This window comes from Monodelphis domestica, chromosome 4 (genome assembly GCF_027887165.1).
Source record: "Monodelphis domestica isolate mMonDom1 chromosome 4, mMonDom1.pri, whole genome shotgun sequence".
Classification (NCBI taxonomy): domain Eukaryota; kingdom Metazoa; phylum Chordata; class Mammalia; order Didelphimorphia; family Didelphidae; genus Monodelphis; species Monodelphis domestica.
In genome coordinates this window covers 345688787-345716501 of record NC_077230.1, presented here as the reverse complement: position 1 = coordinate 345716501, position 27715 = coordinate 345688787, and the positions used below count along the sequence as shown (strand labels likewise).

The following is a 27715-nucleotide window of genomic DNA, read 5'->3' as shown; positions in this document are numbered from 1 at the left end:
CTGAATAAGGTTAAGTGACTTGCCCAGGTTCACACAACTAGTTAATATCCAAGACAAGATTCAGTTTAAGTCTTTAGTAAAAAAGTTTAGCACTCTGTGTACAGCATCACCTAGCCGTGATAAAATCCAGTCAGTTTGCTTTCTCCTTTTCCAGGAGTAGTCATGAGCTGTTTTTCTAGTTACCTGCAACTTCTTATAATAGTAAGTAATAGTTTCAGGCTGGATGTGAATTCAGGTCTTCCTTACTCCAAGTTTAGCACTTTATCAAGTGTGGCACCTAGAATGAAAGCTCCTTGAGGGAAGGGACTACCTTTTTTTTTTTAGCTTGTATTTGTTAGATTTGTAGGAGTGGGTTTGTACTCTGTGGTCTACATGATCATTTTGATACTTCATAACATTTTGAAAATTGCTTTCTCTTCTAGGTGACCTACAAATGGCTCAGCTACACACTAGGGGTCCATGTTAACCAGGCCAAACAGTAAGTAACTAGATTATTCAAAAACATTACTGATTATAATTACTTTGTTTTTAGTAAGCTCCAAGTTTTTTTTCCATTTGAAACAAAACTAGGTTATTGTTATGAATTGTACTTATTTAGGACAAGTGGAAAAGAACATTGATTGATAATTTCATTATTACTTTTGTTGTTCTTAACAAGTTTTTATGAAGCTCCCTACCACTGAAGTATTCAGATTATTCATCCCTTTCTATAAGGCTGGCCTAACTCATTTTTCATTTTCTGGATATCTTTTACTCTACTTGGTAATATTCTATAACTTACGCATATCTATTGTATACTATTTCCATTGTCCTTTTGGGTCCTCAGATTTTGATTATTTAGATATTGTGTTTTTTGATTTGCAGCCATATAATATGACCAGAAGACTATTGATGTTTAAAAGATGGACTTTTTTGATAGAGAGCAGTTTAGGATTGTTGACTTTGCTGCACTATTTCCCAAATCCACCCACTTTTCTCTCTTCCTCCTGTTCTGTGCCCAACTCATTGTTTATCTAAGATAGATGTACTGGTGAACTACCTCAATGTAATTGACTTCTAGCTGCAATTCATAGTCTTCACAGCAGGCATATTCCATCAGTTTTATCCTCTATGGATTATTCATCTTCTGTGAGTATTCTTGGGTTTCCTTGAGTGTTTGGGGGATTGTTTCAGTTGACACCTTATTTTCCACAAACAGGTGCATCTGGTGGATCTCACCATCTCTGGAGAATATTTCTTCCACTTGGATTTTGTTTGTAGCATCTTCTGTGAGAGATGAATTTGAGTGCCTTTGAAAATGCATCTCTTTTTTATTGTTTCTCAGATGACCATTGTTCAAAGATCATTTTCTTGTGAAAGTTCTCAAAGTCTTATATAATCTTAACATTTTTGTGGGAGACATTTTGATAGAGGAAAGTATTTAATAATTCATTTTGTTTCTTGAATTAAATGCTTAAAAAAAATAACCCAATGAGGCAGCTAGCTGGCTCAGGTTATTGAGAGCTGTGTAAGAAAGAATTTGCAAGGCAAGCATGCAACACAAAGCTGAGGACAGAAGAGCTGTCAATCAAAAGGAACATTCCATTTGGAATGTTACCAGGAAAGACAGTTGGAGTCAAGCTAGGCTGAACTGGGCTGAACTTACTTCCGACCTAGGCAGAGAGAGACCTTTGGTGGCTTCTGACAGAGTGGTGGAGAAGAAGCTGGGATTTCTGGTTTTTGAACTAAGTTTTAGCTGTTTGAAGACCCTGAAGCTTTTGCTGACTGACTGATATTTATCTGGCTAGTTAAAAGAAGAAAGAAGAAAAATATTTGTCCTAATACCTCCCTGACAGACTCTGTCACAGTTGTGACAGAACTGCCATTTTCCCAATATCCTCCTAACCTTCATTGTAGAGACTAGGGAAACCCCCATCCCTTTTACCGCATCCTCTACCATGTCCTGTCTTCCCCAATAAACCTCCTTATTTGAGAAAGAAAGAGAAAAGCGTATTTCCTCTGAGACCTCATAGTTTACTTTGGGAAGGAGAGGGGAGGGGCGAAAGCTGAAAGGCTTTTGAAGAGGGAGGTGAAGGGTGGAGGGTAGGAAAAATCTTGATCCATAAAGCCATCTAGTATTGATGTAACAAGGGAATCACTTTAAAAGACTGATATATATTAATTTAAGGTCGCCAAGGAATCAGCTATGTAATTCCTAAATGAAAAACTCAAGTCAGCCGTCAGCCTTTTTTGGAGTTTAATTACAATAGGAGTAAGAAAGGAATTAGAGATAGAGAGAAAAAGGGAGAGAAGGGAATAGGGCTTAAATACCCCTTCTGTTTAGGCTGGGCCAAAAGGCCCAAGCCCTTAGATAGCTGGGGCAAAGAAAAGAGATCAGTCCCTATCACTCACGTGTCCAAAATGGAGAAACAGTCTCAGAGGCCCCCACCTTCAGCTTCCTTCAGAGCAAGCCTTCTCAGAGCCCAGGAACCACACCGACCAAAACCTCAACCACCTCCCTGAGTCTTCAGACCCCCTATCTTTAAGGAAACCCTCCAAGTTGCCTCCCCTCAGTCCTCACATCTACCAATCCCTGTTCATCAATTTCCCTGTCAATGGAGGCTCTAGCTTAACCCAGGACCGCCCAGAGGTTTCTGGCCTTTGCACATGTCTGTTGAAGGTCATATTTTCAAATGATTAAATCTTTTCTCCTTTGCTACAGCCCTTTCTAAATCCTGTTAACTTGAGTATGGTAGAGATTGGAATAATTAAATTTTGATCTAGGCTGCAGCCCTTACTCAATCCTATTAGGACTGAATAGGGTGGAGATTTATTCCAAGTATCTCCATTGTATCAATTCTAAAATCAATCAAGACTCAAAGAAATTCCTGTTCTATGCTTAAGCATAGGTCAAAGTCCTTTCCATTGTTCAGCAAAGGGTTTCTGTCCTAAAGTAATCTTAAGAAGGGAAGAGAAAGAACCTCCCATGCCAATGGGGTTCCCATTCCAATAGACTATCAGTAAGAAATTTTCCAAGTATGAAATATCCCAATGGTGAAATTTCCAACATTTATAAGTCTAAGGAAATTTGAGGTTTACATTGATTAATAGACACCCCTCAAGAAGTTTCCTGCTATTACAATAGAAACCCAGGAAGTATCTCTCTTATCACAGAGTATCCCCTTTATTACAACTGGCACCCCAGTATCTCTATTACAACTGGCACCTCAGTATCTCTCTATTATAGAGCGAGACTTAGAGATGGGAAATCCTGCTTCATATATGGCCTCAGATACTATCTGTGTGACCCTGGACAAGTCACTTAACTCCCATTGCCTGGCCCTTACCATTCTTCTGCCTTAAAATCAACACACAGTATTGTTCAATAAACTCAACAAACATCAAATTTTGTATTTTTTCTATCTTTCAGGTGGTTGTGACATGAAGATGTCTATTCTGTTAGCTTTTCCTTTTATTTTTTTTTAAACCCATACCTTCTGTCCCAGAATTGATTCCAAGTATGGTTTCCAAGGCAGAAGAGCCATAAATGGTAGGCAGTTAGGGCTAAATGACTTGCCCTGGGTCACACAGCTAGGAAGTGTCTGAGGTTAGATTTGAACCCAGATCCTCCCAACTCCAGGCATGGCACTCTTTCACTGTGTCACCTAGCTGCCCCTATCTGTTCACTTTTCACATTTTCCTCCAGGACCCCCTTGTTATGTGTAGATTATTATAAAAATTCTACAGTTATTAGAAAGGCACATTGGTCAGTAGTTACTGATGCTATCTATCTGAGTCACCTGTAGGGGGATAATGCTAACATTTACAATTTTTTACACTCATTTGCTATTTTTCCTTCTTTGAGATATTTTAAAAACTTGATCCCTCAATGCTTTCATTATTGTGTTTCTTCCAGTATGGAATTATACTTGTTCTTGATTTGGTTGAGTTGCTCTTCCCAATTTCACTTTTTAAAGTTGTAATTCCACTTCTGTGTAACATATTTGAGACTGAGATTAGAGATCAGAAATGATAGTTTCCCCAGATTAGAGGATGAAAATTCGTTACTATGTAAACATTGGCATATTCTATTTTGGAGGGTCTTTTTGTTGTGGTAGGATTTGGGGTGAGGAAAGAACAAGAGGCAACATATAAAAATTCAGATTTATTGTTTGGGAAGGGTAGGAAGGAAAATGGGTTTAGGAGTAAATTTATACTTAATTTAAAAGCTAATATCTATTAATTATCCAAACTATATTACTAAGCTAAGCATTAACTTTCTAATATCCAAGTCTCACACCAAGAGTCCAATCAAATAGGGCCAGGATCTGTTGGTAGATGTCCAAGTAGGTCTAGAGATCTTCTTACTGATACTGCCAGCAGCCAGATCCAGAAAATTCCTTTCCTCTGTTGGTCACAGGAGAAAATCCTCTTCAAGCCTTTTGTCCTTCCAGGAGAGCAGACTCTGAGATGAAGCAATCGTTGGGCATAGAATTTTCCCAGATCCCAAGGTTCAGGCTCCCATGTGACCCTTAGTCACATGCTCCTGTCAATCATTCTCTAAGGTTTACATCTCTCAGTTTTTGCAACAGTTTTTGCAAACCTTTTATCCTTTATCACAGATAATCCATTTCATTTGGGTTCACTGCAAGATCTTTACATTCATTTTCCTTGCCACTCTTTTTTTCCTTCTATCATCCTTCCCTGTGATGTTTTCATTCTTTCCATTCAGTTCTAGTATTAGGATAGTTAGATGGTTCAGTGGATAGAGTACTGGCCTGAATTTAAATCTGGCGTTAGGTATTTACTAACTGTGTGACTTTGGGCAAATCTCTTAATCTCTGCCTCACTTTCCTTATCTGTAAAAAAAACTTCCCAGAGTTGTTGTGAGTACCAAATGAGATAACAATTATAAAGTGCTTAGCCCAGTGCCTGCACATAGTAAAAGGTAAATAAATGTGAGCTATTATTAACTATTTTTTCAATTTTCTGATTTTTCTAGGAGCTTATTACTCAAGTTAAGATCTTGTACCTCTTTTGTTTAGCTATGTATTGTCTTTCTAAATCTTTCTTTTAGCAGTTTCATATCCTTTCTCATTCTTGCCTTTATAGTTCTCATTTCCTTTGCCTTTTTAAAAAATCTTTTATTCTGAACTTAATAAACACTAAATAAAATGAATACTTATTTACATAATAGAAAAGAAGAAAAGGATTGCATATGAAATTGCTGACCTCTCAGGAATTGCTTGTTTTTATTTTAAAGTATATATTCAATAGCTTTCAAAGCTATCCTGCTTGTTTGTGCTTCTTTCTGGTCTTTCTTTTCTTAGCATTTAAAAAAAAGTGCCATAATGACTTTGCTTTCTTCTTTTTGACTACATTATTTCTGTCTACCCTTAAACTCACACTCCCTACCTCACTGAAACAAAAAGAAAAAGCCCATGTAACAAATATGCAGTCAAGCAAAACAAATTCCAACATTGCCTATTTCTGAAAATGTATACCTTATTCTTCATCTTGGGTCCAACACCTCTTTGTAAAGAGATGGGTAGCATGTTTCATCTTCATTCTTCTCAAATTGGAGCTAGTCCTTTTGGTGTGGTGGCACAGATGGGACACTGGGCCTGGAATCAGAATGACCTGAGTACAAATCCAGTCTCAGATTCTTACAAGCTTTATGGCTACCTGGGCAAGTCATTTAGCCTCTTCCTGCCTTGGTTTTCTCATCAGTGAAATAGGAATCATAAAAGTATCTCCATCCTAGGGTTATGGTGAGGATAAATGAGATACTATTTGTAAAGTGTTTTGCAAACTGTGAAGTACTTGTTGATTATATATTATACTAGTGGTCGCCAGGGATTGAATTTCAATCCCAATAAAATACTCAAGTCAGTTTGGGATTTTTATGGTGGTTTAATTATAATAGAGGGAAGAAATTAAGAAGAAGAGAGAGAGAAAATGGAATTGGACTGCTCTGGCAAGCCAGATAGGAGTTCAGAGGCCTAGGCTAAGGGGCCTTCTCAATCTAGCTTGGCTTCCAGCCACAAGACCTCCTCCGAGATGAGGGGCCTCCTGGGGGAGGATAGCGCTTTAGGAGGTAAAGGAAATAGGAATCAGCCTAAACCACTCACCAAGTATGCTAAGAATGCCGCCACGAGCTCCCAATGCTGAAAGACCCCAACGTCTGAGAGAGAAAGAGAGACAGAGACAGAGACACAGAGAGACAAATACAGAGACAGAGAGAGACAAATACAGAGACAGAGAGACAGACAGACAGAGCGAGCATGGAAGTGACATGAAATATATAGACAGTTCTTTACATCACTTCCTGTGTCTCACATGTACCAATGGTAGGTTAAGCTTGGCTTAGGGCAGCCTGGGGATCTGTCAGTTGTTTCTGATTTGTCACTTGCTAGCACATGTCGGTCATAGGTCATCCTCAACACTTAATCCTTAAGTAGGGTTGTATACATTCCTGGTTACTAGAATTCTAAGACTAAGCAAAATGGAGAAAATCTAAAATTCACAGTCCTATTGTTATCATTACTGCTTTGATCAGAGACTTGTTTTCAAAGTTGATTTTTCTTTATAATGTTCTTGAATATATTATTCTCTTTATTCTGCTCACTTCATTCTGTATCACTTTATATGTTTTCCTGGTTAATCTAAGATGATCCTTTTCATTATGTTTTACAGTGAAATAATATTCTATTACATCCATATGCCATAATTTGTTTAGCCATTCTCTAATAGCTGGGTATTGTAGGAATTACTTTTTATTGGTTTGACTAAAATATATGAAAATTATAAATAATATGGTGGTCGCAAATTTAAAAAATTATAGTTCAAAGTCAAAATGACTTTTAATAGCTTTTATTTACAAAAGAGGTAGAAAGAGTAAAAGTAGAGAAATACAAAAAAGGAATAGAGAAGATGTGTAGCCTATCACACTATATATTGCTCCAGTGCTCAACTCAGCCAGGCACAACTTCTTAACTCTCTCAACCAAAGTTAAACTCTCTCTGGAATTTAGGAAAGGAAAGCCAGCTATTCACTCACCTGAGTTCCCTCCAAGAGGCAGGTCAAGACTTGAGCTGAAGATGACTCCTGAAGCTGACTCTTCCTGAAGTTGACCCTCTTCTTGAAGCCAGCTTCTCAGCCCCAGAAATTCAAGGCCTTTTATAGTGGCTTCTTGTCCTTTCCCCTCGTCACAGAGGCCAATCACAGCTTCCAAATTGCTCAGCACGGCACAGGGGAGCAGTGTCTTGTGGGATCTACTTCTCACCTCTGAAGGTGTTAATTCTTATCATACGCCTCTGAAGGTGTAAAGTTTTTTTATCATGAGATTGTTTCTGACTGACTGACAGGTTTCTGACTGATTGGGTTAAAAGGGTGGAGCTCTCTTTACTTAGTGGTTAGCTAGGTACCAGCATCGAAGTAATGGTCCTCAAAACCCAGCTACGATGGTCTGGACATGTCATCCGCATGGACCCACAGAGACAAGACCCAAGACAGTTTTCTATGGTGAACTGTCAGCTGGACTCAGGAAACAAGGTCGACCAAAGAAAAGATTCAAGGATCAGCTAAAGTCAAACTTGAAGTGGGCTGGCATTACACCAAAGCAACTAGAACTCACTGCCTCTGACAGAAGCAGCTGTCATACCCACATTCACCATGCCGCCACCACCTTTGAAGATGAACGCTGTCAACATCTTGCCACTGCGCGTGAATGCTGACACCAGGCCACAACCGCACCTCCCGTAACAACTGGAGTCCCATGCCCCATGTGCCACAAACTTTGCGCCTCAGCCTTTGGACTTCAAAGACACATGAGGATACATCAATAGATGATAATGCACAAAGACAATTGTCATTCTCGGTCACCAAGAGACTACCACTACTAAGTAGGGGTACTAAAAGAAAGAGTTGACTAAGTGTTAAAGTAAAGTAGACAGAGAATAAAGAATTTCCTTTTACAGTATCCCTTGGTTTCCAGTTCTTGACTCCTATAAAAAGAAGTCATAAATATTTTTGTATCTAAAAAAAATCTTTTGTATTATAGACCTAGTAGTATTTCTGCTGTGACACAGTTTATTTAGTAACACAGCTCAGTGACTTTTTGGACTTAGTTCCTTAGCTGGACCAATTCATATTATTGTCATATATATTTGTACTTCACAGTATTTATATGTACTATCATTAGTGCTCTAATTTTCCTGTTTTCTCAGCTCCTCCAATGATGATATTTTCTTTTGTCATCTGGTGAGTGTGAGGTGGAATGTCAAAGTTTTTTTAATTTGCATTTCTCAAATTACTAGTAATTTGAAGATTTTTTTTCATTTTTGTTTGATAATTTGGATTTCTTTAAAAACAGTCTATTCATATTCTTTGACTATCTATTAGGGCATGGTTCTTCTTGTTTATTTAAGTGAATTCCTTATATACTTTGATATGTTCTTCATCAGATATAATTGTTATAAAGATTTTTCTCCAGTCATCAGTTTCCTCATATTAATTTACTTTCCTTTCTCACTCTTTCCTGTGGAGCTTTCATTTCATTTATATGATTCTTCCTTCATCACTTCCAAGAATTCTGTGATTTTCTTCTAGGTTTTGCTTGTAGGTGTTGTAGCATACTGATATCCCTCAACACACCCTTCCTCTTTCACTTCCCCTTCCTTTTTTAGGGTTCATATTAAAATGTAATATTAGAAAAGTACTTTAATCTGAAATGTCCTTGGTCTAATTACAAATTAGTTTTCTTGTAATTATCAACTGAAATAATACCTTGCTCTTAACCCCTTTTCCTCTTTACCAAGACCTAACCACTTTCTTTGAGGAAATTGAGGGAAAAACTTATATTCTCTGAGGATAAAAATAGGGACTAGAGTGGACCAGAGATCCTTGGTTGTTCTACTTAACAGCAGCACCCTCTTTCTCCTTGCCTGGACTAGTGTTATGTAGTTGTTTTTAGTCATGTCCAACTCTTTGCGACCCCTTTTGAGATTTTCTTCCCAAAGAAACTGGAGTGGTTTGCCATTTCCATCTCTAGCTCATTTTTACAAATGAGGAAACTGAGGCAAACAACTTGCTCATGGTCACACAGCTAGTGTGTGTGTCTGAGTGTCTGAGATCTAATTTAAACTCAAGGCTTCCAGATTTTAAGTCCAGAGCTCTATCCACCATATCACTTAGCTTGCCTGGTTTGGATTTGGGTCATGATCAGACTAAGAGAAGAGTCTTTGATTATTTCATTTAATGGAATTATCTCTTTTGGTCCCTGAAAGGAGGATCCTTAGTGAGAGTGGTTAAAGCTATATTTGATAGTTATAAAAAAATGATTCTTTAGGTTCTACTGATGTTAAAAAGATTTTTTTTCTCAACTCATAAGGCATTTATTTGTTTTCTTTCCTATTTTCTCTGATATCCCATGGTAGGAGGGAGGAGTGGGGACCAAACCCAAACCAAAATCCTTGTGATGAATATGCAGTCAATCAAAAGAAGCCCCTGATTTACTTGTTCCTCCTCTTCTGTTTTGTGTGGATCAGGATGCTATATGATTATGTTGAAAGGAAGAGAAAGGAAAATTCAGGAGCCCAGCTAAATGTCACCTACTTGGTGTCGGGGAATCTCGTTCAGAATGGAAACTCTGTAAGTACCTAAAATATTGTAATAAGTTGAAGCATGCTTGAATCTTAGCTCCTAATTAGTGGCTACTAGAGAAAGCCCAAGACTTTATAGAACTGTAGAGTACTAGTAACAGGGAGATCAACAAACCCAGTTTCCTTATTTGATCTCACACTTTTTGTGTTTCCCTTATTACTTTGTTTAGGTCCGTACTCAATTCTTATTAAATTACACCTTATTTCCTAGCGAATTGTGTATTCTATCCCCCTCCCTTCATTAAATTATAGATTCCTCGAGGGGAAGGACCCTTGTTCTTCATCATTGTATCTCTAGCACTGAACACTCCATTCACAAAGTGTTTATTTGATTATAGGTAAAGAAACCAGAGAGAGGAAGGGACTTAGCAAGTTTGCCCAGGTCCTGTGAGAAGAGCCAGGAAGCTGGTGCTCTTCCCTTTAGATTACACTGCTTCTTGTACATAGAAACATTCTTCAAAGCTCATGATGATGAATGGTTTGGATTAAATTTGGTTTGTTAATTATAAAATAACTTATTTACAAAGTGCTTCACATACAAATTCTCATTTGAGTCTTTACCACAGTATAAATAATATTATTCCTATTTTTTTGTTGAGGGAGCTGAGTCCCAAAGAAATTAGAAGACTTGCCATTGATTATATAGTAAATAGCAGAGTGGGAAAGAATGACAGGCATTGATTAAGTGCCTAATAAATGTCAGGCATTGTGCTGAGGGCTTTACAATGATCTCATTTGATTCTCACAAAAAGCCTGGGAGGCAGATGCCATTATTATCTCGCATTTTACAGTTGAGGAAACTGAAGCAGAGGTAAAGTAACTTACCTGGAGTCATACAGCTGGTCATTGTCTGAGACCAGATCTGTGTTCAGGACTTCCTGGCTCCAAGTCAAATGCTCTGTCTCCTTTTTACATAGCTGAGATTAAACCTAATTCCAAGCCCAGTGCTCTCTACTACACAGTAAATCACTGTAATGATTTGTGAACATTATAAATGGCAACTCATCTCACAATTTCCTGCTGTTTTCTGAAATAGAGAGGAAAGGAATGTATTATGGTGGATAGAGGGCTGGCATCAGAGTCAGGGAGATCTGACTTTAAATCCCACCTCTGACACAAACTGACTAATAGCTTGACTGGGCAAGCCCCTTAACCTCTCTAGACTCTAGGTAGTTTTCTAAGACTATAATGTGCTGACCTGCATTGATGAGAGAGTTTCCTCATCAGAGAGTTCTATATAGATCTATGAAATCACTGGAAATTTTTGTCCTCTTTCTGCTCTAAAACAGGTAGACAGGTGGCTGCTTTTGCAATTTCCAATTCACCTTTATCTTGTGAACTCCTTTTTCCTTAAAACTAAGACAGTTGGGTCATTTTCATTTTAAATTAACTTTTGTTGTGGAATTTAATTTATTCTGGTTATGATTGCCGTATTTTATAGTTGCTTATGACATAATCTCTACCTTAAGAACTGTGAGATAGATTTATGCCTTCTTCTCTCTAGAGAGATGACTTCCTCAAAAAGATGATTCCTAATGCATTTGTATATTCTTAGTTTACAAAGTTTTTCTAAATCAATTAGCCCATTCAGTTTTCACAGTAACCCTCTGAAGTAAAATAAGGCTTGGTGGTATTAGAGGGCAGACCAAGTTAATGGCAAATTTTGGTACTAGAATCCTTAAACCTAGTTCAGTGACACAAAACTAATAGCTAACGGGGTAAGACTTGAATCCATGCCTTCTAAGTGTGCTTCAGTTACTGGTCAAAGTTATCTGGATCTTTCAGTGATCCATAGGTATTGTAGAACTCTTCATTAGTCCCTTTGAAGTTTTCATTGTGAGATTTAAGTATTTAAATGTCACCCTTTTATCACACTCCCTTCATCAGACACTCTCAAACCTACTCAAAAACCCTGTGAGATTTTTTCTGTAAACGTAGATTTCTTTTGAAATATAGATGCCAAGACAAAGTCCAAATATACTTCCTTAATAATGGCAAAATTAATTAGGAGGGATTATGGGAAGATGGTGTGTTAGGATGTAAAGGAGCTGAGATCTCTTACATACATACCAGGACTCTAAAAATGTCACCAGAATGAATAAGAAGGAAAACCAAAGAAAAGCAGCTATAATCTCTTTTATCCAATATCTAATACAAGACTTGCCAAAAAAAAGAAAAAGAAAACAACTGCTAGAATCCTGTGGAAGCTCTGAGTGGCTGTTAGTCAGAATAGGCATGTGGATGCAAAGATTGCAAGCAACATAGATCCAGAGTAGTAGGTAGACTGGACCAGACTCTGGCAGTTCCACCCAGAGCTCAGTGGTGCAGTACCCAGATAGGGCTGCCTAAGACATAGTAAGGATACCAGGCCAGATAAATTGGGCCGCCTGTGCCCAAGCAACACAGAGAAACAGCCAGGGCAGCACCTAAGAAGAAAGGCACCTGGGGTCATATAGGAGGCTTGATACCAATTCAGTCAACAAACATTTGGGTGGTATCTAACAGGGTTGTGGTAAGGGATGGAGACAACTCTTAATTTCAGAACTGTGCCAGGAGGACACTGAAAGAGGCAACACCAAAGCCCAAGATGAGCCATTAAGAGGCTGAGTCAAGACCCTGGAGTTCTTTCAGAAAGTAGGATCTAGTCTCAGTCACCCCATCTAGGACTATATAGGGCATACGCCCATGCCATCACAGAATCTGGGAGGGAATAGAATTACTTAAGTATAAGGCCCCAAATTGGATGCTAAGGCTGTAGTTATGAGTTAAAAGAAGGAAATGTTAAACACAATGGAGAGGAACAAAGATTTTGAGAAGCATAAGAGGTAAATACAGAAGAGCAAAATAACCCTGCAACATATAGATTAAGTAGAGCCTCTGAAAAAGAAAGGCATGGCCAAAACACTGAAGAGGACCTGAAAGACCCACAGCTGGACGAGATGAAAAATGTGATATTAAATGAAATCACAAGGAAAGTTTAGAGTAGAAGGTGATAAACCTTACCCAAGAATTGAACTGCCGAAAAACAAGAATGAATCAAATAGAAAGCAACAGCTCCACAAGACAGCAAGAAATATGAAATCAAAATCAAAATATGGAGAAAACCAAGGAAAATGTCACAAACGACCAACCCAGAAAACATCAAGGGGACATTAATGCAAGAGTCTTGGGATTATGTCTGAATCGTGACTTAAAAACTCTGGATACTATATTTCAAGAAATTATAAACAAAAGTCTGCCCAGATCTATTAGACTCAGAGAGCAAAGTCAGAATAAAAAGAATCTACCATTCACCTTTTGAAATTAACACCCAAATGAAAATTTTCAGTAATACCATAACTAAAAATCCTGAGCTAGGTCAAAAAAATTTTTTGCCAACAACCAGGAGAATTTGAGTACCAAGAGGCCATAGTCAGAATCATTCAAACTTGTTAGCTGCCATTACAGAGGAGAGAATTTGAAATACAGTATTCCAAGAGGCAAACGATAAAAGGCTGGAAGCAGAGAATAACATCTTACAAAATTGAATATAGTCTTTCAAGGGGGGGAAAAAAACTGATCATAAATGAAATAGAGGACTTGAAGGTATTCTTTCTGAAAATGCCAGAAAGGCATAGGAACTTGGAAAGGCAAATGCATGAATCAAGAGAAACATGAAAAGGCAAATAAATTTGATTGTTTTGTGGGGATTACTTTACAATGAGTTTCTTATACTCTAATGGAAGAGAAGGAAAAAAAGACCCGTATTATCTTCAAGAGTCATGAAAAGAGTTAAATAAGATAGGCAGAAAGTCTGGGGGGGGTAGTTTTGTTCTATTTTGATAGTCTTAGGAGAAGGAAAAGAGGGAAAGTAACTTAATTTTTAGTTAATAGTTCACTTATTAATGCACTAAAAGGAGTATATTAGGTGAAGAATGTACAAGCATTGAGGAAGGAATAGGAGAAATGCGCATCCCATGAATCACACTTTTAACTGAACTAGGAAAAGGAAGGTTGAACACATTTACATATATGTACTCTGTTGTGTGTGCATGAATGTGCAGACACTGAGTTTTGAAAGAAATTTTAAACTCTATAAGGAAATATATTGGAACAAGGAGAGAAGAAAGAGGTTTAAGAAGGAGGCCAGGATCAGTGAGAGAATAGGATTGGCAAAACAAACTCCAACTTTGGAAGGTAGAATATTAAGGCTAGATTAAAAGAAAAGAGAAGCAAGGAAGATTAGAGACTGAGTGAAGTAAAGAGAAGAGGGATGATGGATTAGAATAGATTTCTCTAGTTATAGGTTACTGGTGATAAGCATTCATCTCCTTTATATGGAACTGAATATGGGAGAGGGAGGGAGAGAAGAAAGTACAAGAGGACAAGATGAGAAGAAATACATAATTAACAGTCATAATAACATGAATGACATGAGCTCACCCATGAAGATGGAAGAGTATATCATGGATTATAAAAAAGCAGAATTCAGCAGTATTATTTATAAGAAAAACATTTGAAAGATAAAAAGTCACTCAGAATTAAGGTAAAGGGTTGGAACAAATCTTATCCTTCAAGTGGATTTAAAACAAAAGCAGGGGCAATGATCACAATTTCAGATAATATGATAGTAAATATGGACACAAAAACTTAAGCACAGAAATTGTATTATGCTTAAAGGTGCCATAAGTCAATAATATCAGTATTTTCTAAGTATGTGTTAATGAAAGCATAAATATTTAAAGGAAAAGTTAGTCAAACCGTATTTCATTCTTTTCAAACATATAAATCTAACAAAAGGATAAATAAGACATTAATGTCTTGAACAGGATGTTAGAAAAGTTAGATATGATAGATTTATGGTGATTAAAAACAGAACATAGGATCAGAATAGGAACAAAATAGGAACTGAAGGAGGTTTACATATTTTTCATCAGAGCATGGCACCTTTATAAAAAATGATTATGTAATGGAGAATTTAAAACCTCACAAATGAAGAAAAACACATATTAAGCATTCTTTATTCATCACAGTATATTAAAAATATATTCAATAAGGGCCTTTGAAGTAAGGATTAAAAAAATGAGATTAAACACTTTAATTTCAAGTAACTAATGTGTCAAAGAAACATTTCATTAAAGAAAATGGCAACAGAGACAAGATACCAAAACTTGTGGGATGCAGCAAAAGCAGTGCTTAGGACAAAATTTATGTCTCTAAATGTTTTTATCAATGAAGAACAGAAAAAAGATTAATGAACTCAGCATGTAACAAGAAAACAAAACAAAAAACTAGGGAAAGTAACATTAAAAAACTCCAAATGAACACTAAGGTGTTCAAAAAAATTTTTTGAAAATCAAAAAAGCTTAAAATTGAAAGTAATAAAAAGTAGAAAAGGAAATTGAAGAAAAACAGAAAATCCATAACTGTGGAAACTATCTAAAACATTCTTTTCAGAATATAGGTAGGCTTAAATAAGATATTAATTGATCCTGAGTGGGCCATACCAATGTGATAAAAGTTACAATGCTATCTAAATAAATGTATTTTTTTCAGTACCATACCAAAGGTTTACTTTATAGAGCTAGAAAAAATATTAATGAAATTTATCTGGAGGAGCAAAGGTTAGTAATTTAAAGGGAAGTGATGAAAAAAAGTGGAAAGAAAAGAACCATAACAATTTCAAATCTCAAATTATAATACAATTCAGTAATTATTAAAATGACTTGGTACTTAGAGGGCAGCTAGATGGCTCAGTGGATTGAGGGTGAGGCCTAGAAATAGGATGTCTTGGGTTCAGATATGGCCTCAGATATGTCCTAGCTGTATGACTCTGAGTAAGTCACTTAACCCGCATTGCCTAGCTCTTACTGTTCTTCTGCCTTGTAACCAATATATAGTATTGATTCTAAAATGGAAGGTAAGAGTTTTAAAAAATGACTTGGTAGTGGTTAAAAGAGATTCCATCATTCAGTGGGATCAGATTAGAAACAGCATATAGATATAAATGAACATAGTAGCATCTTAGTCTATAAACCCAAAGATGCTAGTTCCTAGGGTAAAGACTCACACCATTTAACAAAACATGTTGAGAAAATATGGAATAAAGTCTGGCAGAAATTAGACCAGTAAGCTCCAGATATGTATATGTATATGTATATGTGTGTAACACATACACACAGTTATATTTTTGTATGCATTTATGTGTGTGTATCTTATATGTGAAAAGTCACAAATTAGATACTCAAAGAAGAAAAACATTTACCTTTTATAGGTGGGAAAGAGTTTGTGGTCAACCATGGAACAGAGACGAGTAAAGACAATAAAATAGATAATTTTGATTACCTAAAATTAAAAAGCTTGTGCACAAACTCAATTAGCCCATTTAAAATTAGAAGGGAAACATAACTGGGAAATATTTTTGAAGCACATAGCTTTGAAAAAGTTTATTGTTCTTCTTTATATATTTATTTTCTATATTTATAGAAATAGATATTGGATTTTTTATCTTGATATACAATACATAAGGAACTGATTCAATTAATAATGACAACTATTCTATAATAGAGAAATAAAGGACATGAATAGACAGTTGTCAGAGGAAGAAATTGAAGTACCAACAGTGATGTGAAAAAAAATTCTTCAAATCACTAAAAATTGTTAAAGAAATATAATACTGAGGTTCTATCTTTCATCTATAGCAAAGATAACATGAAAATGAAAACATTTGAGGACTGGAAAAAGAGGCTCACAAATGCACTATTAGTAGAGCTTTGAATTGGGTTAGCCATTCTAGAAGTCAATTTAGAACTGTGTCTAAAAAAAGTCAGTAGTCACTAAACTTTGACACAGTGTACCATTACTGGTCCTCAACACCCCAGAGATCAAAGAAAGAAGAAAAGAACCTATATGTATTAAAATACTTAGAGTAGTTCTTTCTGCAAAGGCAAAGAATTGGAAATAAAGGAGGATGGGCATATATTGGAGAACGGCTGTATATATTGTGGTATATCAATGTAATGGACTACTGTTTTCTAAGAAAATATATAAGGGATGGTTTCAGAGAAACTTGGGAAGACTTGTATGAATTGATGCCAGATGAAGTGAATAAAACCAGAACAGTTTATACAATAGCAACAGTATTGTAAAGAACAATAACTTTGAAACACTGGATGAGCAACTTCAGTTCTGTGATAATGATTAACACCTATTGACAGAAGTGATGAGTTCAGGTACAGAATGAGTTGTACATTTGCAAATATGGCCAGTTTGGGAATTTTTTTCCCCTTGATTATCCAACTTTATTATGAGGGTGATATTTTATTTTTATTTTTCCCTTTGGGGGTATGTAGAAGAAGAGTGTAAATTAGGGTATCTTCCTCTCTTCTCCCTCCCCAAAAAGAAGGAAAGAGGGTAAAAAAGGACAGAAGAGAACAGAAGACCAAAAAGGATCACAGTTAAGGAGAATGGATTTAAAGGATATGTGTTGAATTTATTGTATACTTAAAAAGAAAAGCAATTGCAGTTTCTTGTACAATTTTTCAGTAAATATGTTATATATAAATGAAAATTCTCATTTGTTAGATTCAGAATACAATTTTAGAATTAATTGGTTATGTTTTTAAAAACATTTATAATTTTAAAGTAAGTCCTATAACTTCTTAATCTAATTTAGAAGATTCATAGTAAAAAAGAATTTAAAAGGTTATTTTTATTTAAACATCTTAGCATTCAAAGCTCTCTGCAATCTGGCTCCAAGCTTTAGCTTTTGCTAGTCCCCATCATGTACTTTATGTTCCAAACTGGACTACTCTTTGTAACCTGTTTTTCTTCCTTCTCTGCGATCTCTATCTTTCTGTCACTTGTTATTGGAATGAACTTCCTCTCCCTGCCCTCCAGTCCTATCCTAGTGTTAGAAGTCCTTTTTCTTCAAGGTCCATTTTAGGTGCTGCCTCCTCTAGGAAGCATGACCTCTCTTATTCTTCCTTTCCTGTGCTGATTTATCATTAGCTCTACAGTGGAATTCCTCCTTTGCACATTTTTTCTTAGATATCACAGTACTCATTTTTCAAACATAAGAGAAATGGAAAAAAAAATCAGAATACAACAATTAGCTAATTTCCACAATCTATATTCCTTCTCTGTATAATATTGCTTGAATATTAAATGTCTTAATAATTTTATTCCCCCAAATGAAAATCTACTAAAGTGAGGTTTATTTACAAAGTGTGCAACAATATAAATTTTATAATAAATCCTTTCTAGTGCTATTGCCACATTATATTAGCATCCTTTCATTTGCATCATGTTTGTGTATGTCTCTCTTTCTTACTTCCTTCCCCTCTCTACGTCCCTTCTTTTGCTAGTTAGAATTTAAGTTCCTGCAGAACAAAGCATGTGCCATATTTATCTTTGTATTCCTAGTGCTGAGCACAGAGGCTATCATATATATTCTTAAGGCATCCATTGCTATCTGGATATTCTTTCTCAGTGCTATTGAACTGTTAGAAAGGGAATCTTAAAATGTAATGGAGATGAACTGTTATTTCTTGCAGTGCCACAAGGTTGCAGTAGTGAGAGAAGATAAGCTGGAGGGTAAGTGTTGGAGTTGTTAAGCAAGTTTTTCCTCTTAAGGTACCAAAATGTAGGTATCATAAAAAGCTACTTTAACATCTGCACATAATACTTTCAGCTGTTTAACTGAAGAGTTCTGTATTCTTTTTATTACCAGTTTCTCAAACCTTTTAAAATATGATACTCCATCTGCCTAACCTCACACTCTTATAACTTAATAACAACTGACATTTATATAGTACTTTTCATCAGAAGATCTCAAAGCTTCTGATGGACATTCCAAACTACTGAAAGTTCGATGGATTTTCTTACCAGTCATGGGGAGATAGTAGCCTTTCATCAGTACATTGTGCTCTGTGACAGTTGTTTGGGAAGGAAATGAAGTAAAACTTTTTCTGGAAATCCCAAATGTCTTTGTTTGAGTATTATAACAAGACTCTTCTGTTTTTTGTTTTTCAAACACTACCCCCACCCAAGTAGGAATCTTTATTAACAATGAGATGTTAAGATCGTGAATCTCCGTTTTCCACCAAAACATTGGCTTTTATCTTTTGTGTAAAGGCTCATTTCCCTGGCAGCTAGGTAGCATGGTGAATAAAATATTAGGCCTGGAAGTCCTGGGTTTCCTGGGTTCAAGTCCATACTCAGATACTTCCTAACTGTGTGACCCTGGGCAAGTCACTTGACCCCAGTTGCCTAGTCCTTATTGCTAAGTTCTGCTTAGTATTGATTGTAAGACAGAAGGTATGGTTTAAAAAAAAAAGCGACTAATTTCCATACCAAACTTACCATTGTTAGCCAAAGTTAAATTTAAGTTATCGATGGTAATGGTTATTTTAGTTTTTCATCTCTTTGCTTACCCTGATATTCTTCTGGTAGCAAATGCAATGTGGTTGATAGGGTTTATAGTATTTGCTAGACCTAGATGTATCTTTTTCTTTTCTTTTTTCTTAATGTTATAGATAGGTACTCTTGTATCTTCTCTACAGTATTACCTTCCATTTTCATGAGGGTGTTAGGATCATAGATTTAGAATTGGAGGCGATCTTAGAGATCATTAAGTCCAGCCTCCTCTTTTACAGATGAATCTGAAGCCCAGTGAGATTGTGATTTTTTTTAGGGCTGGAAAGCAATAAGTAGAAGAACTGGATTTTGTAAAAATTGAAATTAAATCTCAAATAATAAAAGACTATATTTTAGGAGGTTTATTAATGATCATTAGAAATCAAGGAATAAAGAGGATACAAAATAAAGACCATGTGCCCATGGCTGATCAGCCAGTTCAAACGCCTACCTTACCACCACTAAGCTCAAGACAGGAAGTAAAAAAGGTAGGACCCTCCATGTCCCTGCCTAATATCCCCTGTTTACAGGAAGTGCGTAATGACAGGAAGTCGGTGGGCTCCCAGGAAATGTAGTTCTTTTTTAGGGTAACAGATTTTCAATTAAACAATTTGAACCCAGATTTTCTGACTCTTTAGGTCCAAGGTTCTTTCCATCACTCCATAGTCTCCTCAGGCTCAGCTTTATGAGAAAAGACTTCTTTTATCATTTCTTGATGCTGGGCTTATTAGTCCTCTCATAATTCTACTAACCCCCTCATGGTCATTGTTAAATTTATAATAAAAATGAAATTTAAGTCCAAAAAAGAGTTCTGAGGCTTTACAAGCTATTTGTTTCCAAAGGATCATGCTCTTATGGCTTATAGTTGGAAGGGACCTTGGAGATCATCTAGTCCAATCCTTTTGTTTTGATAGTACAAAACAACCCCAGAGATGCTAAGTGCCTTGCCCAAAGTGGTAGAGCTTGCCATGGCTTCAGCCTTCAATCCCAGCCCTGTTTTTTATTCCATCTTACTGCATTCTTAGGAGTGACCCTAAAGAGTGGTCAAGGAGGGATTGTTGCTTCATTTCACAGATGAAGAAACTGAGGTGAAGGGAGCAGGGGGCAGAACTAGCCCTCAAACCCAATTTTTCTTGTTCTGGTCTAGTCTCTTCTCACCATACCCTGCTAAGCATATTCCTAGGAGACTGGTATCTCTGTGCAGATATGAATAGATATGAATATATATTGGTTCAGGCAGAAATGACCTTCAGCAACCTTGTTTCCCCCTTAGCAGTGTGCTAGACTCCAAATTCTCCAGGGACTGAGGGAGAGTGAGCCCTTGGTTGTCATCATCAGTCATCAGTTCATGTTTATTGAGTGCCCTCTGGATGTGTGAGACGATAATGGCTTCTATACTGCCTGACTCACCACCACCTACCTTGTCAGAATGGCCTTGTTTACAGACAGATGAATTGATGTTATTACAGGGTGGCTCTTTAGCCTTTTAAAGCTGTTGGACTACCACAGACTGCGAATGGTTTTAATGCAGAAGGGTTTCTTGTTATATTCCTCTTCATGACATGAAGACTATGTATTAACAGCATGCTCTTCCTGTTGACTTGTAGCCGTGAAGTCCAGGCTGGCTGTGACTGCCAGCATCCATGTGTACAGTGTCCAGAAAGCAATGCTCAAGGACAGTGGGCCTCTGTTCAACACCGACTATGACATCCTCAAAACCAACCTGCAGAGCTGCAGCAAGTGAGTGCTTTAGACCTTCTCTGTGGGCTTCTTGGCTAATTGGTCTTGTAAATTGTTTGTACAGTGGCTCCCTCTTAGAGTGAAATGTCAGCTATGGTTAAACCCCCAGTGCCTTACGGGACAGCTAGTGCCTGCTTTGCTAGAGCATTGTGAGTTTAAAAAACAAACAAACCAAAAGCTCTGTGTAAAGGAAGCCTGAATTTCCCTAGGACCTCCATACTGAAATCCCAGTGGAGTTCTTGTATGCCTCTCTCAGAAAGAACTCCACTTCTTACTGCAATATGCTACCAGGTGATTATTCACTAGAATCATAGAACCTCCAAGATATCATGGGTCTTAGAAATGATAGAGTCTAATCCTTCCCTTGAAGCAGGAATCCCCTTTTTAGTACAGACCCAGAATCTCTTTGTTGGAATGGTTCTGGAAGGTTATCTGTTTTAGTTCCTCCCAGAAGTGGAAATCTCCTTTACAGCATCCAAATGAGTGGCAGTCTAGCCTTCACTTGAAGGAGTGACAGGGAAACTATTTCCTGAGCGAGGCCTTCTGCTTTCACTTCTTCCTTATGTAAAAGGATAACTCTTTACCCCCCATTCTGTTGCACTAGAGCCAAAAAGCACATATCTGTTCCCTTTTCCATGGGATGACCCTCTAGATTTGTATTTGTATTTGTATTTGTATTTGTAGATAGTAACAATGTCTCTCTAACTCCTTCTTTTCTCCTTGTCATATAAAGCTCATGAAATTTTACTTCTTTTACTTACAAAAGTCATAATGTAATCTTGAGTTTGGATTAAATAGCTATAGTTCCTTCAACCTATATAGACTATATATCTATGTATGGCTAGATTTCAAATTCTTTTACAATTCTAGTCGTCTTCCTGATAAATGAAGTCTTTCAGCTTCTCTTTGAACCTCTCTAGTGATGGGGAATTTAGTAGCTAACAAGGCAGTTCTTTAATGGATTTAATAATCAGCAATCATTTAGTACCTACTGGGTGTAGAACACATGTTGTGCTAAGCACTGGGAATGTTTCATAGTTTATGATCGACATGGCTCCTCACCTCACTTGACTCACAGTCTAGTAGGGACATCTTATTTTCAGTCAGTCTCACTAGGAAGTAAGTTCTGATGAGATAAAAATTTAAAAACTTATGATTTGTTTAATGAAACTTGCAAAAAAAATTGTTAAAACTCTGATAGGTGTCATTCAAATTGAGTGATTATTGGTTTTTGAAAAAACTTCTGTATTATAATGTGGAATGATGTGTTAGGTTCCAAAAACCAGTCACCATATTGCAAACAGTATGTCAGTAAGCAAGAAGAAAAGGGACTCGGGCAATTCAAAAATGCAGTATGTTTGGGGTTCCCTAAAATAAAACAAGGCATTTGGAAAAGTTGGTAACAGGAAGCATTCTAATGAAATTTCACTTAAACTATTCCCAGTAGAAATATGAAAATTTATCTTCAATAAAGAAGTTTGTTTTTAGCTTTGAGAATTGTGGGTCACCAGGGAACTGACTCATTTTTAGGATTGTTTCATGTGTTTGAAGAAGTGCTGTGGAATCAGGAGAGTTGAAACTTTAGAACTAAGCAGAGTGGGATTTACAATCTGACTTGTTCTTTGCCCTTTTGCCATTTCCAGCTCAATCCTTAGGCTCAGAAATACAGACTAAGAAGGGAAACAGATTGATGCTGACTCAATAGTAAAGACAGTTCTGTGAAACATAGTACCCCTGATTGAGAAATTGAAGTGTTTTCATTTTTCTTCTATTAAGGGAGCAGAGTAGCCAGGAAGAATGAATGGTTATTAGCATTGCTGATATCTTGTTCTAATGTTTAAATTAACAAAATTATTTTGTAAGTATAGGTTATTAAAAAGTGATCTCCACATAGGAACCTTAGTTATAAGAGTCTTTGGTAACTCTAGAGCTGCTATAATAATAATGATGATGATGATGATGATGATGATAGCTTTTGTAATAGTTCTCATTTGGTGCTCACAATAACCCTGGGAGATCAGCGCTTCTCTTATCCCCATTTTACAGGTGAGGATACTGAGGCAAACAGGTTAAGTTATTTACGTAGGGTCACCCAGTTAATAAGTGTCTTGAGGCTGAATTTAAACTCAGGTCTTCCTGACCCCAGGCCCAGTATTCTGACCACTCTACTACTTAACTATTCTGGAGCTTGGAGTGGCTTTTAAAATTTAGTGAATGATAAGTGGATTTTAATCCATCAGTAAATCTTGAAGCCAGTCCTTGATTTCTGAGACAGCTGCTACGGCCATATGCTCTTCTCCATAACTTTTGAATGATTGGCAGCTGCGGGGAACTTGAAATCATTTGTGTACTCCTTATCCCTATTCTTCTTCAAAGATCTTCATTATAATAGTGACTAATATCTTCATGGTGCTGTAAGATTTATTACAAAGTACTTTTTTCATAACCACTCTTTGAATGGAAGTAATGCAACCTTTTTTATTAGGAAAACTTTTTACAGGTAAGGAAACAGACTCATAGAGCTGGAATGACTTACCCAAGGCCACACAATAAGTGGAAGTAGAGCTGAGACTCAACTCAGAGACTTTCAATTCAGAGTTTGATCTATACTCTAAAGTTGGGATGGAGATGTGGGGAAAGATAGGGAGGAAGAAATCAAATGTAGTCTTTCATGCAGAAAAACTTTATGACTCTAGTTTTGGTCAACATAGAGCAGGCCTGAACAGTGTGTCTCCTAGAGACTCAGTTTTCTTTAGCTTTAGTCCCAGTGACAAATTTAACCTTAATTCTCATGAACTTGGGTCTTTGTTCAAAATACTAGGAGAAAAATTTAACTCCAATTTCTTTGTTTAGTTCTACTTTTGTTCACTAAAATTTACTTCTTTTCTGATGCTAACCTCATAAATCATCAGAGAATCTGAATTATTTCTTACTTCTTTTTTTAATAGGGCTGCTGAACTGATAGATCAGGAGATTTTTGTAGACTTAATTTACCTGGATTCAAACAAAAATTTTTAACAAAGAATATGATAAAGTATCATGTTAGTTATTCTTGTGGAAAAGGTGGAGAGCTTTGGGCCAGATGATTTTCTAGTGGGGTCCAGTGACTACATTCATAACTGTGGAGAAAGTAAATTGGTCAGGCCTCAAGAGAAGTCAATAATGACTGGATGTCAGCTTGGAAGGGTATCTCTGGTGGAACTCTGGTGGAAATAGATCTCAAGGGGTCAGTGTTGCTCAGCATCTCAGGCAGAGAGAAATAGAGATATCTTTATCTAATTTGGAGAAGAGCTAGCTAAGAGAAGTGAAGATACTGCCCCAAAGGATCCCCCAACATTAGAATTTCAGATTGAATATAAGAACTTAATTAGATGTAAATGGAGAGGTTCATAGTTGGGTTCAGAAAATTGATTTCCTTAACAGAAGATGGTACATAAAGTTAAGTAGCAGTTTGGAGGAAATCTGGGAGTATCAGTGGACTGCAAATTCATTACAAAGTAGCAGCATTTAAGATATTGCATCCAAAAAGTTCATGTGACCTTAGATCAAGGGAGGCAAAACTTCTAGGAAATAAGAAGAGGGTTGTTCCACTATGTTCTGTCTTCATCAGACCACATCCAGGTGACCAGGTTTGGTTATGAACATGTCATTAGTTCTGTTTTTTTTTTTATTATAAAATTTATAAAATGTATTATAAAATTTTATTATAAAATTTAGAATATTTTCCCAAGGTTACACGATTCATGTCATCTCCCTCCTCCCCCCCCAATAGCTGACATGCAATTCCATTGGATTTTACTTGTAAGCTGAAACATGACCAGAAGATAGCAACTAGAATGGTGAAGCACCTGGAGTCTATCTTATATGAAGATCAGTGGAAGGAATGTGGATGTTGAGCTCCAAAAGAGGGCAGAGATGGAGGAATGAACATTTATATAGTGCCTACTATATGCCAGGTCCTGTGCAAAGCACCATATTATGTCATTTTTGTCTTCTCACAATAACTCTAGGAGGTAGATATTTTTATCTTCTCATTTTACAGATGAGGAAACTGAGGCAAGCAGCAATTAAGTGACTCGTTCAGAGTCATTCAGTTAGTAAACGTCTAAGAATAGATTTGAAGTCCTTTTTTTGGAAAACCCCAGTTTTAGAACACACAAGAAACTGCCTTTTCTTTTCATTTTAGTTAAATAATTTTTTGGTTATCTTTTATTTTTACATTTGCTTAAATTTCTCATTATTCTTCTACTTTCTGCCTACCAGAAAGCCATTTTATCTATCAAAAGATTTTTTTTTAAAGGAAAGAAAAAGAGAGGGGAAACCCAGTAAAATTGATCAATATATTGAAATAGTCTTAAAATATATGCAATGTTCCATACCCAAGGAATACTTCCTATCTCTTCAGAAGAATGGAAGGCAATGTCTTCTCATACTTTTCTTAGGGCATTGTATATTCTTTTGTAATTTTTTCAGCCTCTACTTTTATTGTTTTGTGGTGGCTTTCTCAATTTCCTTGGATAGTGTTTTCTTGCCTCTGCTTATTTCACTCAATACCAGTTCATTTGAAGCTTTCTTTTCTTCTCCATATTTATGATCATCATTTCTTAGGGCACAGCAATATTCCGTTATAGTCATGCACCACAATTTAGCCATTCCCCCAATGAATGGAAATCTACTTTGTGAAAAGCTATCTTGTGGAAAAAGGATTAGATTTGTTCTTTTTGACCTCCAAGGGCAGAGCTAGGATCAATGGGTGGAAACTTTTAGAGACTACTTTTGACTTGGTATCAGAGAAAAAATTTCTAACATTTAGAGGTCTCTGAAAGTGGAATGGACTGCCTCAGGAAGTACTACGTTCTCTGTCATTGGAAATCTTCAGGCAGAGGTCTGGATGACCACCAGGTAGGAGTGTTGGATGTAGATGCAACTGTGCTATAATTCCTTTCACCTCTGAAATTCTGTGATACTGAGTTGGAAGGGACATTAGACGTGTCAAACATGGTGGTCCTTAGCACTTCCCCTCTGTGCAGAGGCAACTTAAAGTATAACTAGAAAATGTTTTACAAAATAAATTAAGAAGCAATAGAATATAGTATATAGTTTAACAGTCTATGTTAATGCTAACTTCTAAGTCTCTATGTGGTCTGTGGATGCATATATATATATACATGTATATATATGGTTTAGTGACCTTCATTTCTATTTTAATTCGATGCCACTGTTTTAGTCAGTTCCACTTCCAAGGTAATAATCCTCTATGCAGGTCCCTGACATTAAGCCCTGACAGGCTTAATGTGAGTGAAGCTGCTATTTCTTTGGGCTATTTTTGGTAGTTAGTCAATAAGTTTTAAAACTTTGTGCCAGGAATTGTGCTAAATGCTGGGGTACAAAGAAGGCCAGTAACATTGGTTCCTGTACTCAAGGATCTCACATATTATTCAGGGGGACTGCATGCAAATAACTATATCTATACAAGGTATATATAGTTTAAGTGGAAAATAATATTAGAAAGGACTTGTAGTGGTGGCGCAAAGGGAGTGAGAGTAGGATATACTGAGAAAGGCCTTCTACAGAGATCAGAAATGTATTAGAAAGTTATAGCTTATTTTGAGATAAAATCTGCCTCCCTTTAACTTCCATGTGATTTTCAACTCCTAAAATATTAAGAACCATAATAGTAATGATAATTAGCATTTCTATACCCTTTATGGTTTTCAGAGCTCAATACATGTTAGCTCACTTGATCCTTACAACTTGAACAGTTTTGAGTTAGGTGCTGTTATTTTGTCCATTTTACAGATGAAGAAATTGTGGCTTAAAGAGGTTAAACTATTTGCCCAGAGTCACATAGCTAGTGTATGAGGCAGATTTTAAACTTAGGGCTTCTTAAGTCCAGCTCTCTTTCCCACTGTCCCGTCTGGCTGCCTCAGGCCATCTTGTTCAGGCCTTCTACAGAAGCATGAATCTCCTCAGTGACATCTCTGACAAGTGTTAATCCAACCTCTACCTGAAAACTTCTAGTGTTGGTGAACTTATTATCTCATGACAAGGAAGCTCAGACTACTCTCGGACAGTAAATCTGCTTTTTTCACTATTACCTATTGCTCTTATTTTGGCCACTAGAGACCAAACAGTATTGATCTAATCACTTTTCTACCAGCAGTGGCTTATGCCCTCCATGAGATTTTTTTTATCTCTATTGAACATGCCCCTTCCCCATTCTGAGGACAGCAACTCTGTTTTTTGCTGTTGCTTACCTATTTATTACAGTGTTTTGTAAGTAGTAGACACTTTAAATTTGTCAAATTGAATTTTTTGAAGATAATGAAATTGTTGTATATTCAAAAGAGTCACAGTCAATGTCTGCTGTAATGTCCATTTAGCTTTTTATAAACCTCAAATGATTAACAATTCCAGATTTTGGTTTATTCAAATGCATCTATATTATAGAATGCTAAACTTTATTTAGTTCAGTAGTACTGAACTGAATATTTGTGTATTTTAGAGTTCTGTGAGAAAGAAACATGCAAAAATAAGAGGTTGTTTCTTGATTAGTCTGTGCAAAATATTCTAGTATATTTCTCCACCTTTCCTGGGTATTTTTATCCATGTGGTACCACTGGTTGATATTAAGAAGAATGAGTGTAACAAATGGGTATGTAGTCATAGGTCATTGGATCTGGGTGATTTCGATCTCAGCTACTTCCCCTTGAATTGAACCGTGAGTAGCACTGGCAAAGACATTTGCCAGTAACTTTGATGTATAATTCCTTTAGCTTCATCTTTCTTAATTATTAAATCTCTATCAGATAGTTGTTACAATGGATTTAGGATTAAGAACTTAATGTAGAAGTTTAATTTCCTATCAGTAGCTGCTGTGCTAAGGTTTGTTGTCATTTTTCTGATTGATACTTCATTATGGTTTGGGTTGCTTCTTT

General features: G+C 36.5%; 1 protein-coding gene across 1 annotated transcript in view; it reads left to right on the top strand.

The window, feature by feature from the left end:
- Window positions 1-27715, top strand: part of POLD3 (DNA polymerase delta 3, accessory subunit) — a 72213-nt gene that overhangs the window by 5230 nt on the left and 39268 nt on the right. The window contains exons 2-5 of the mRNA XM_007490982.3: window positions 423-478; window positions 9528-9630; window positions 18176-18215; window positions 20645-20777. Coding sequence (XP_007491044.1) covers window positions 423-478; window positions 9528-9630; window positions 18176-18215; window positions 20645-20777 — 332 coding nt within the window. The remainder of the gene's footprint in view (window positions 1-422; window positions 479-9527; window positions 9631-18175; window positions 18216-20644; window positions 20778-27715) is intronic.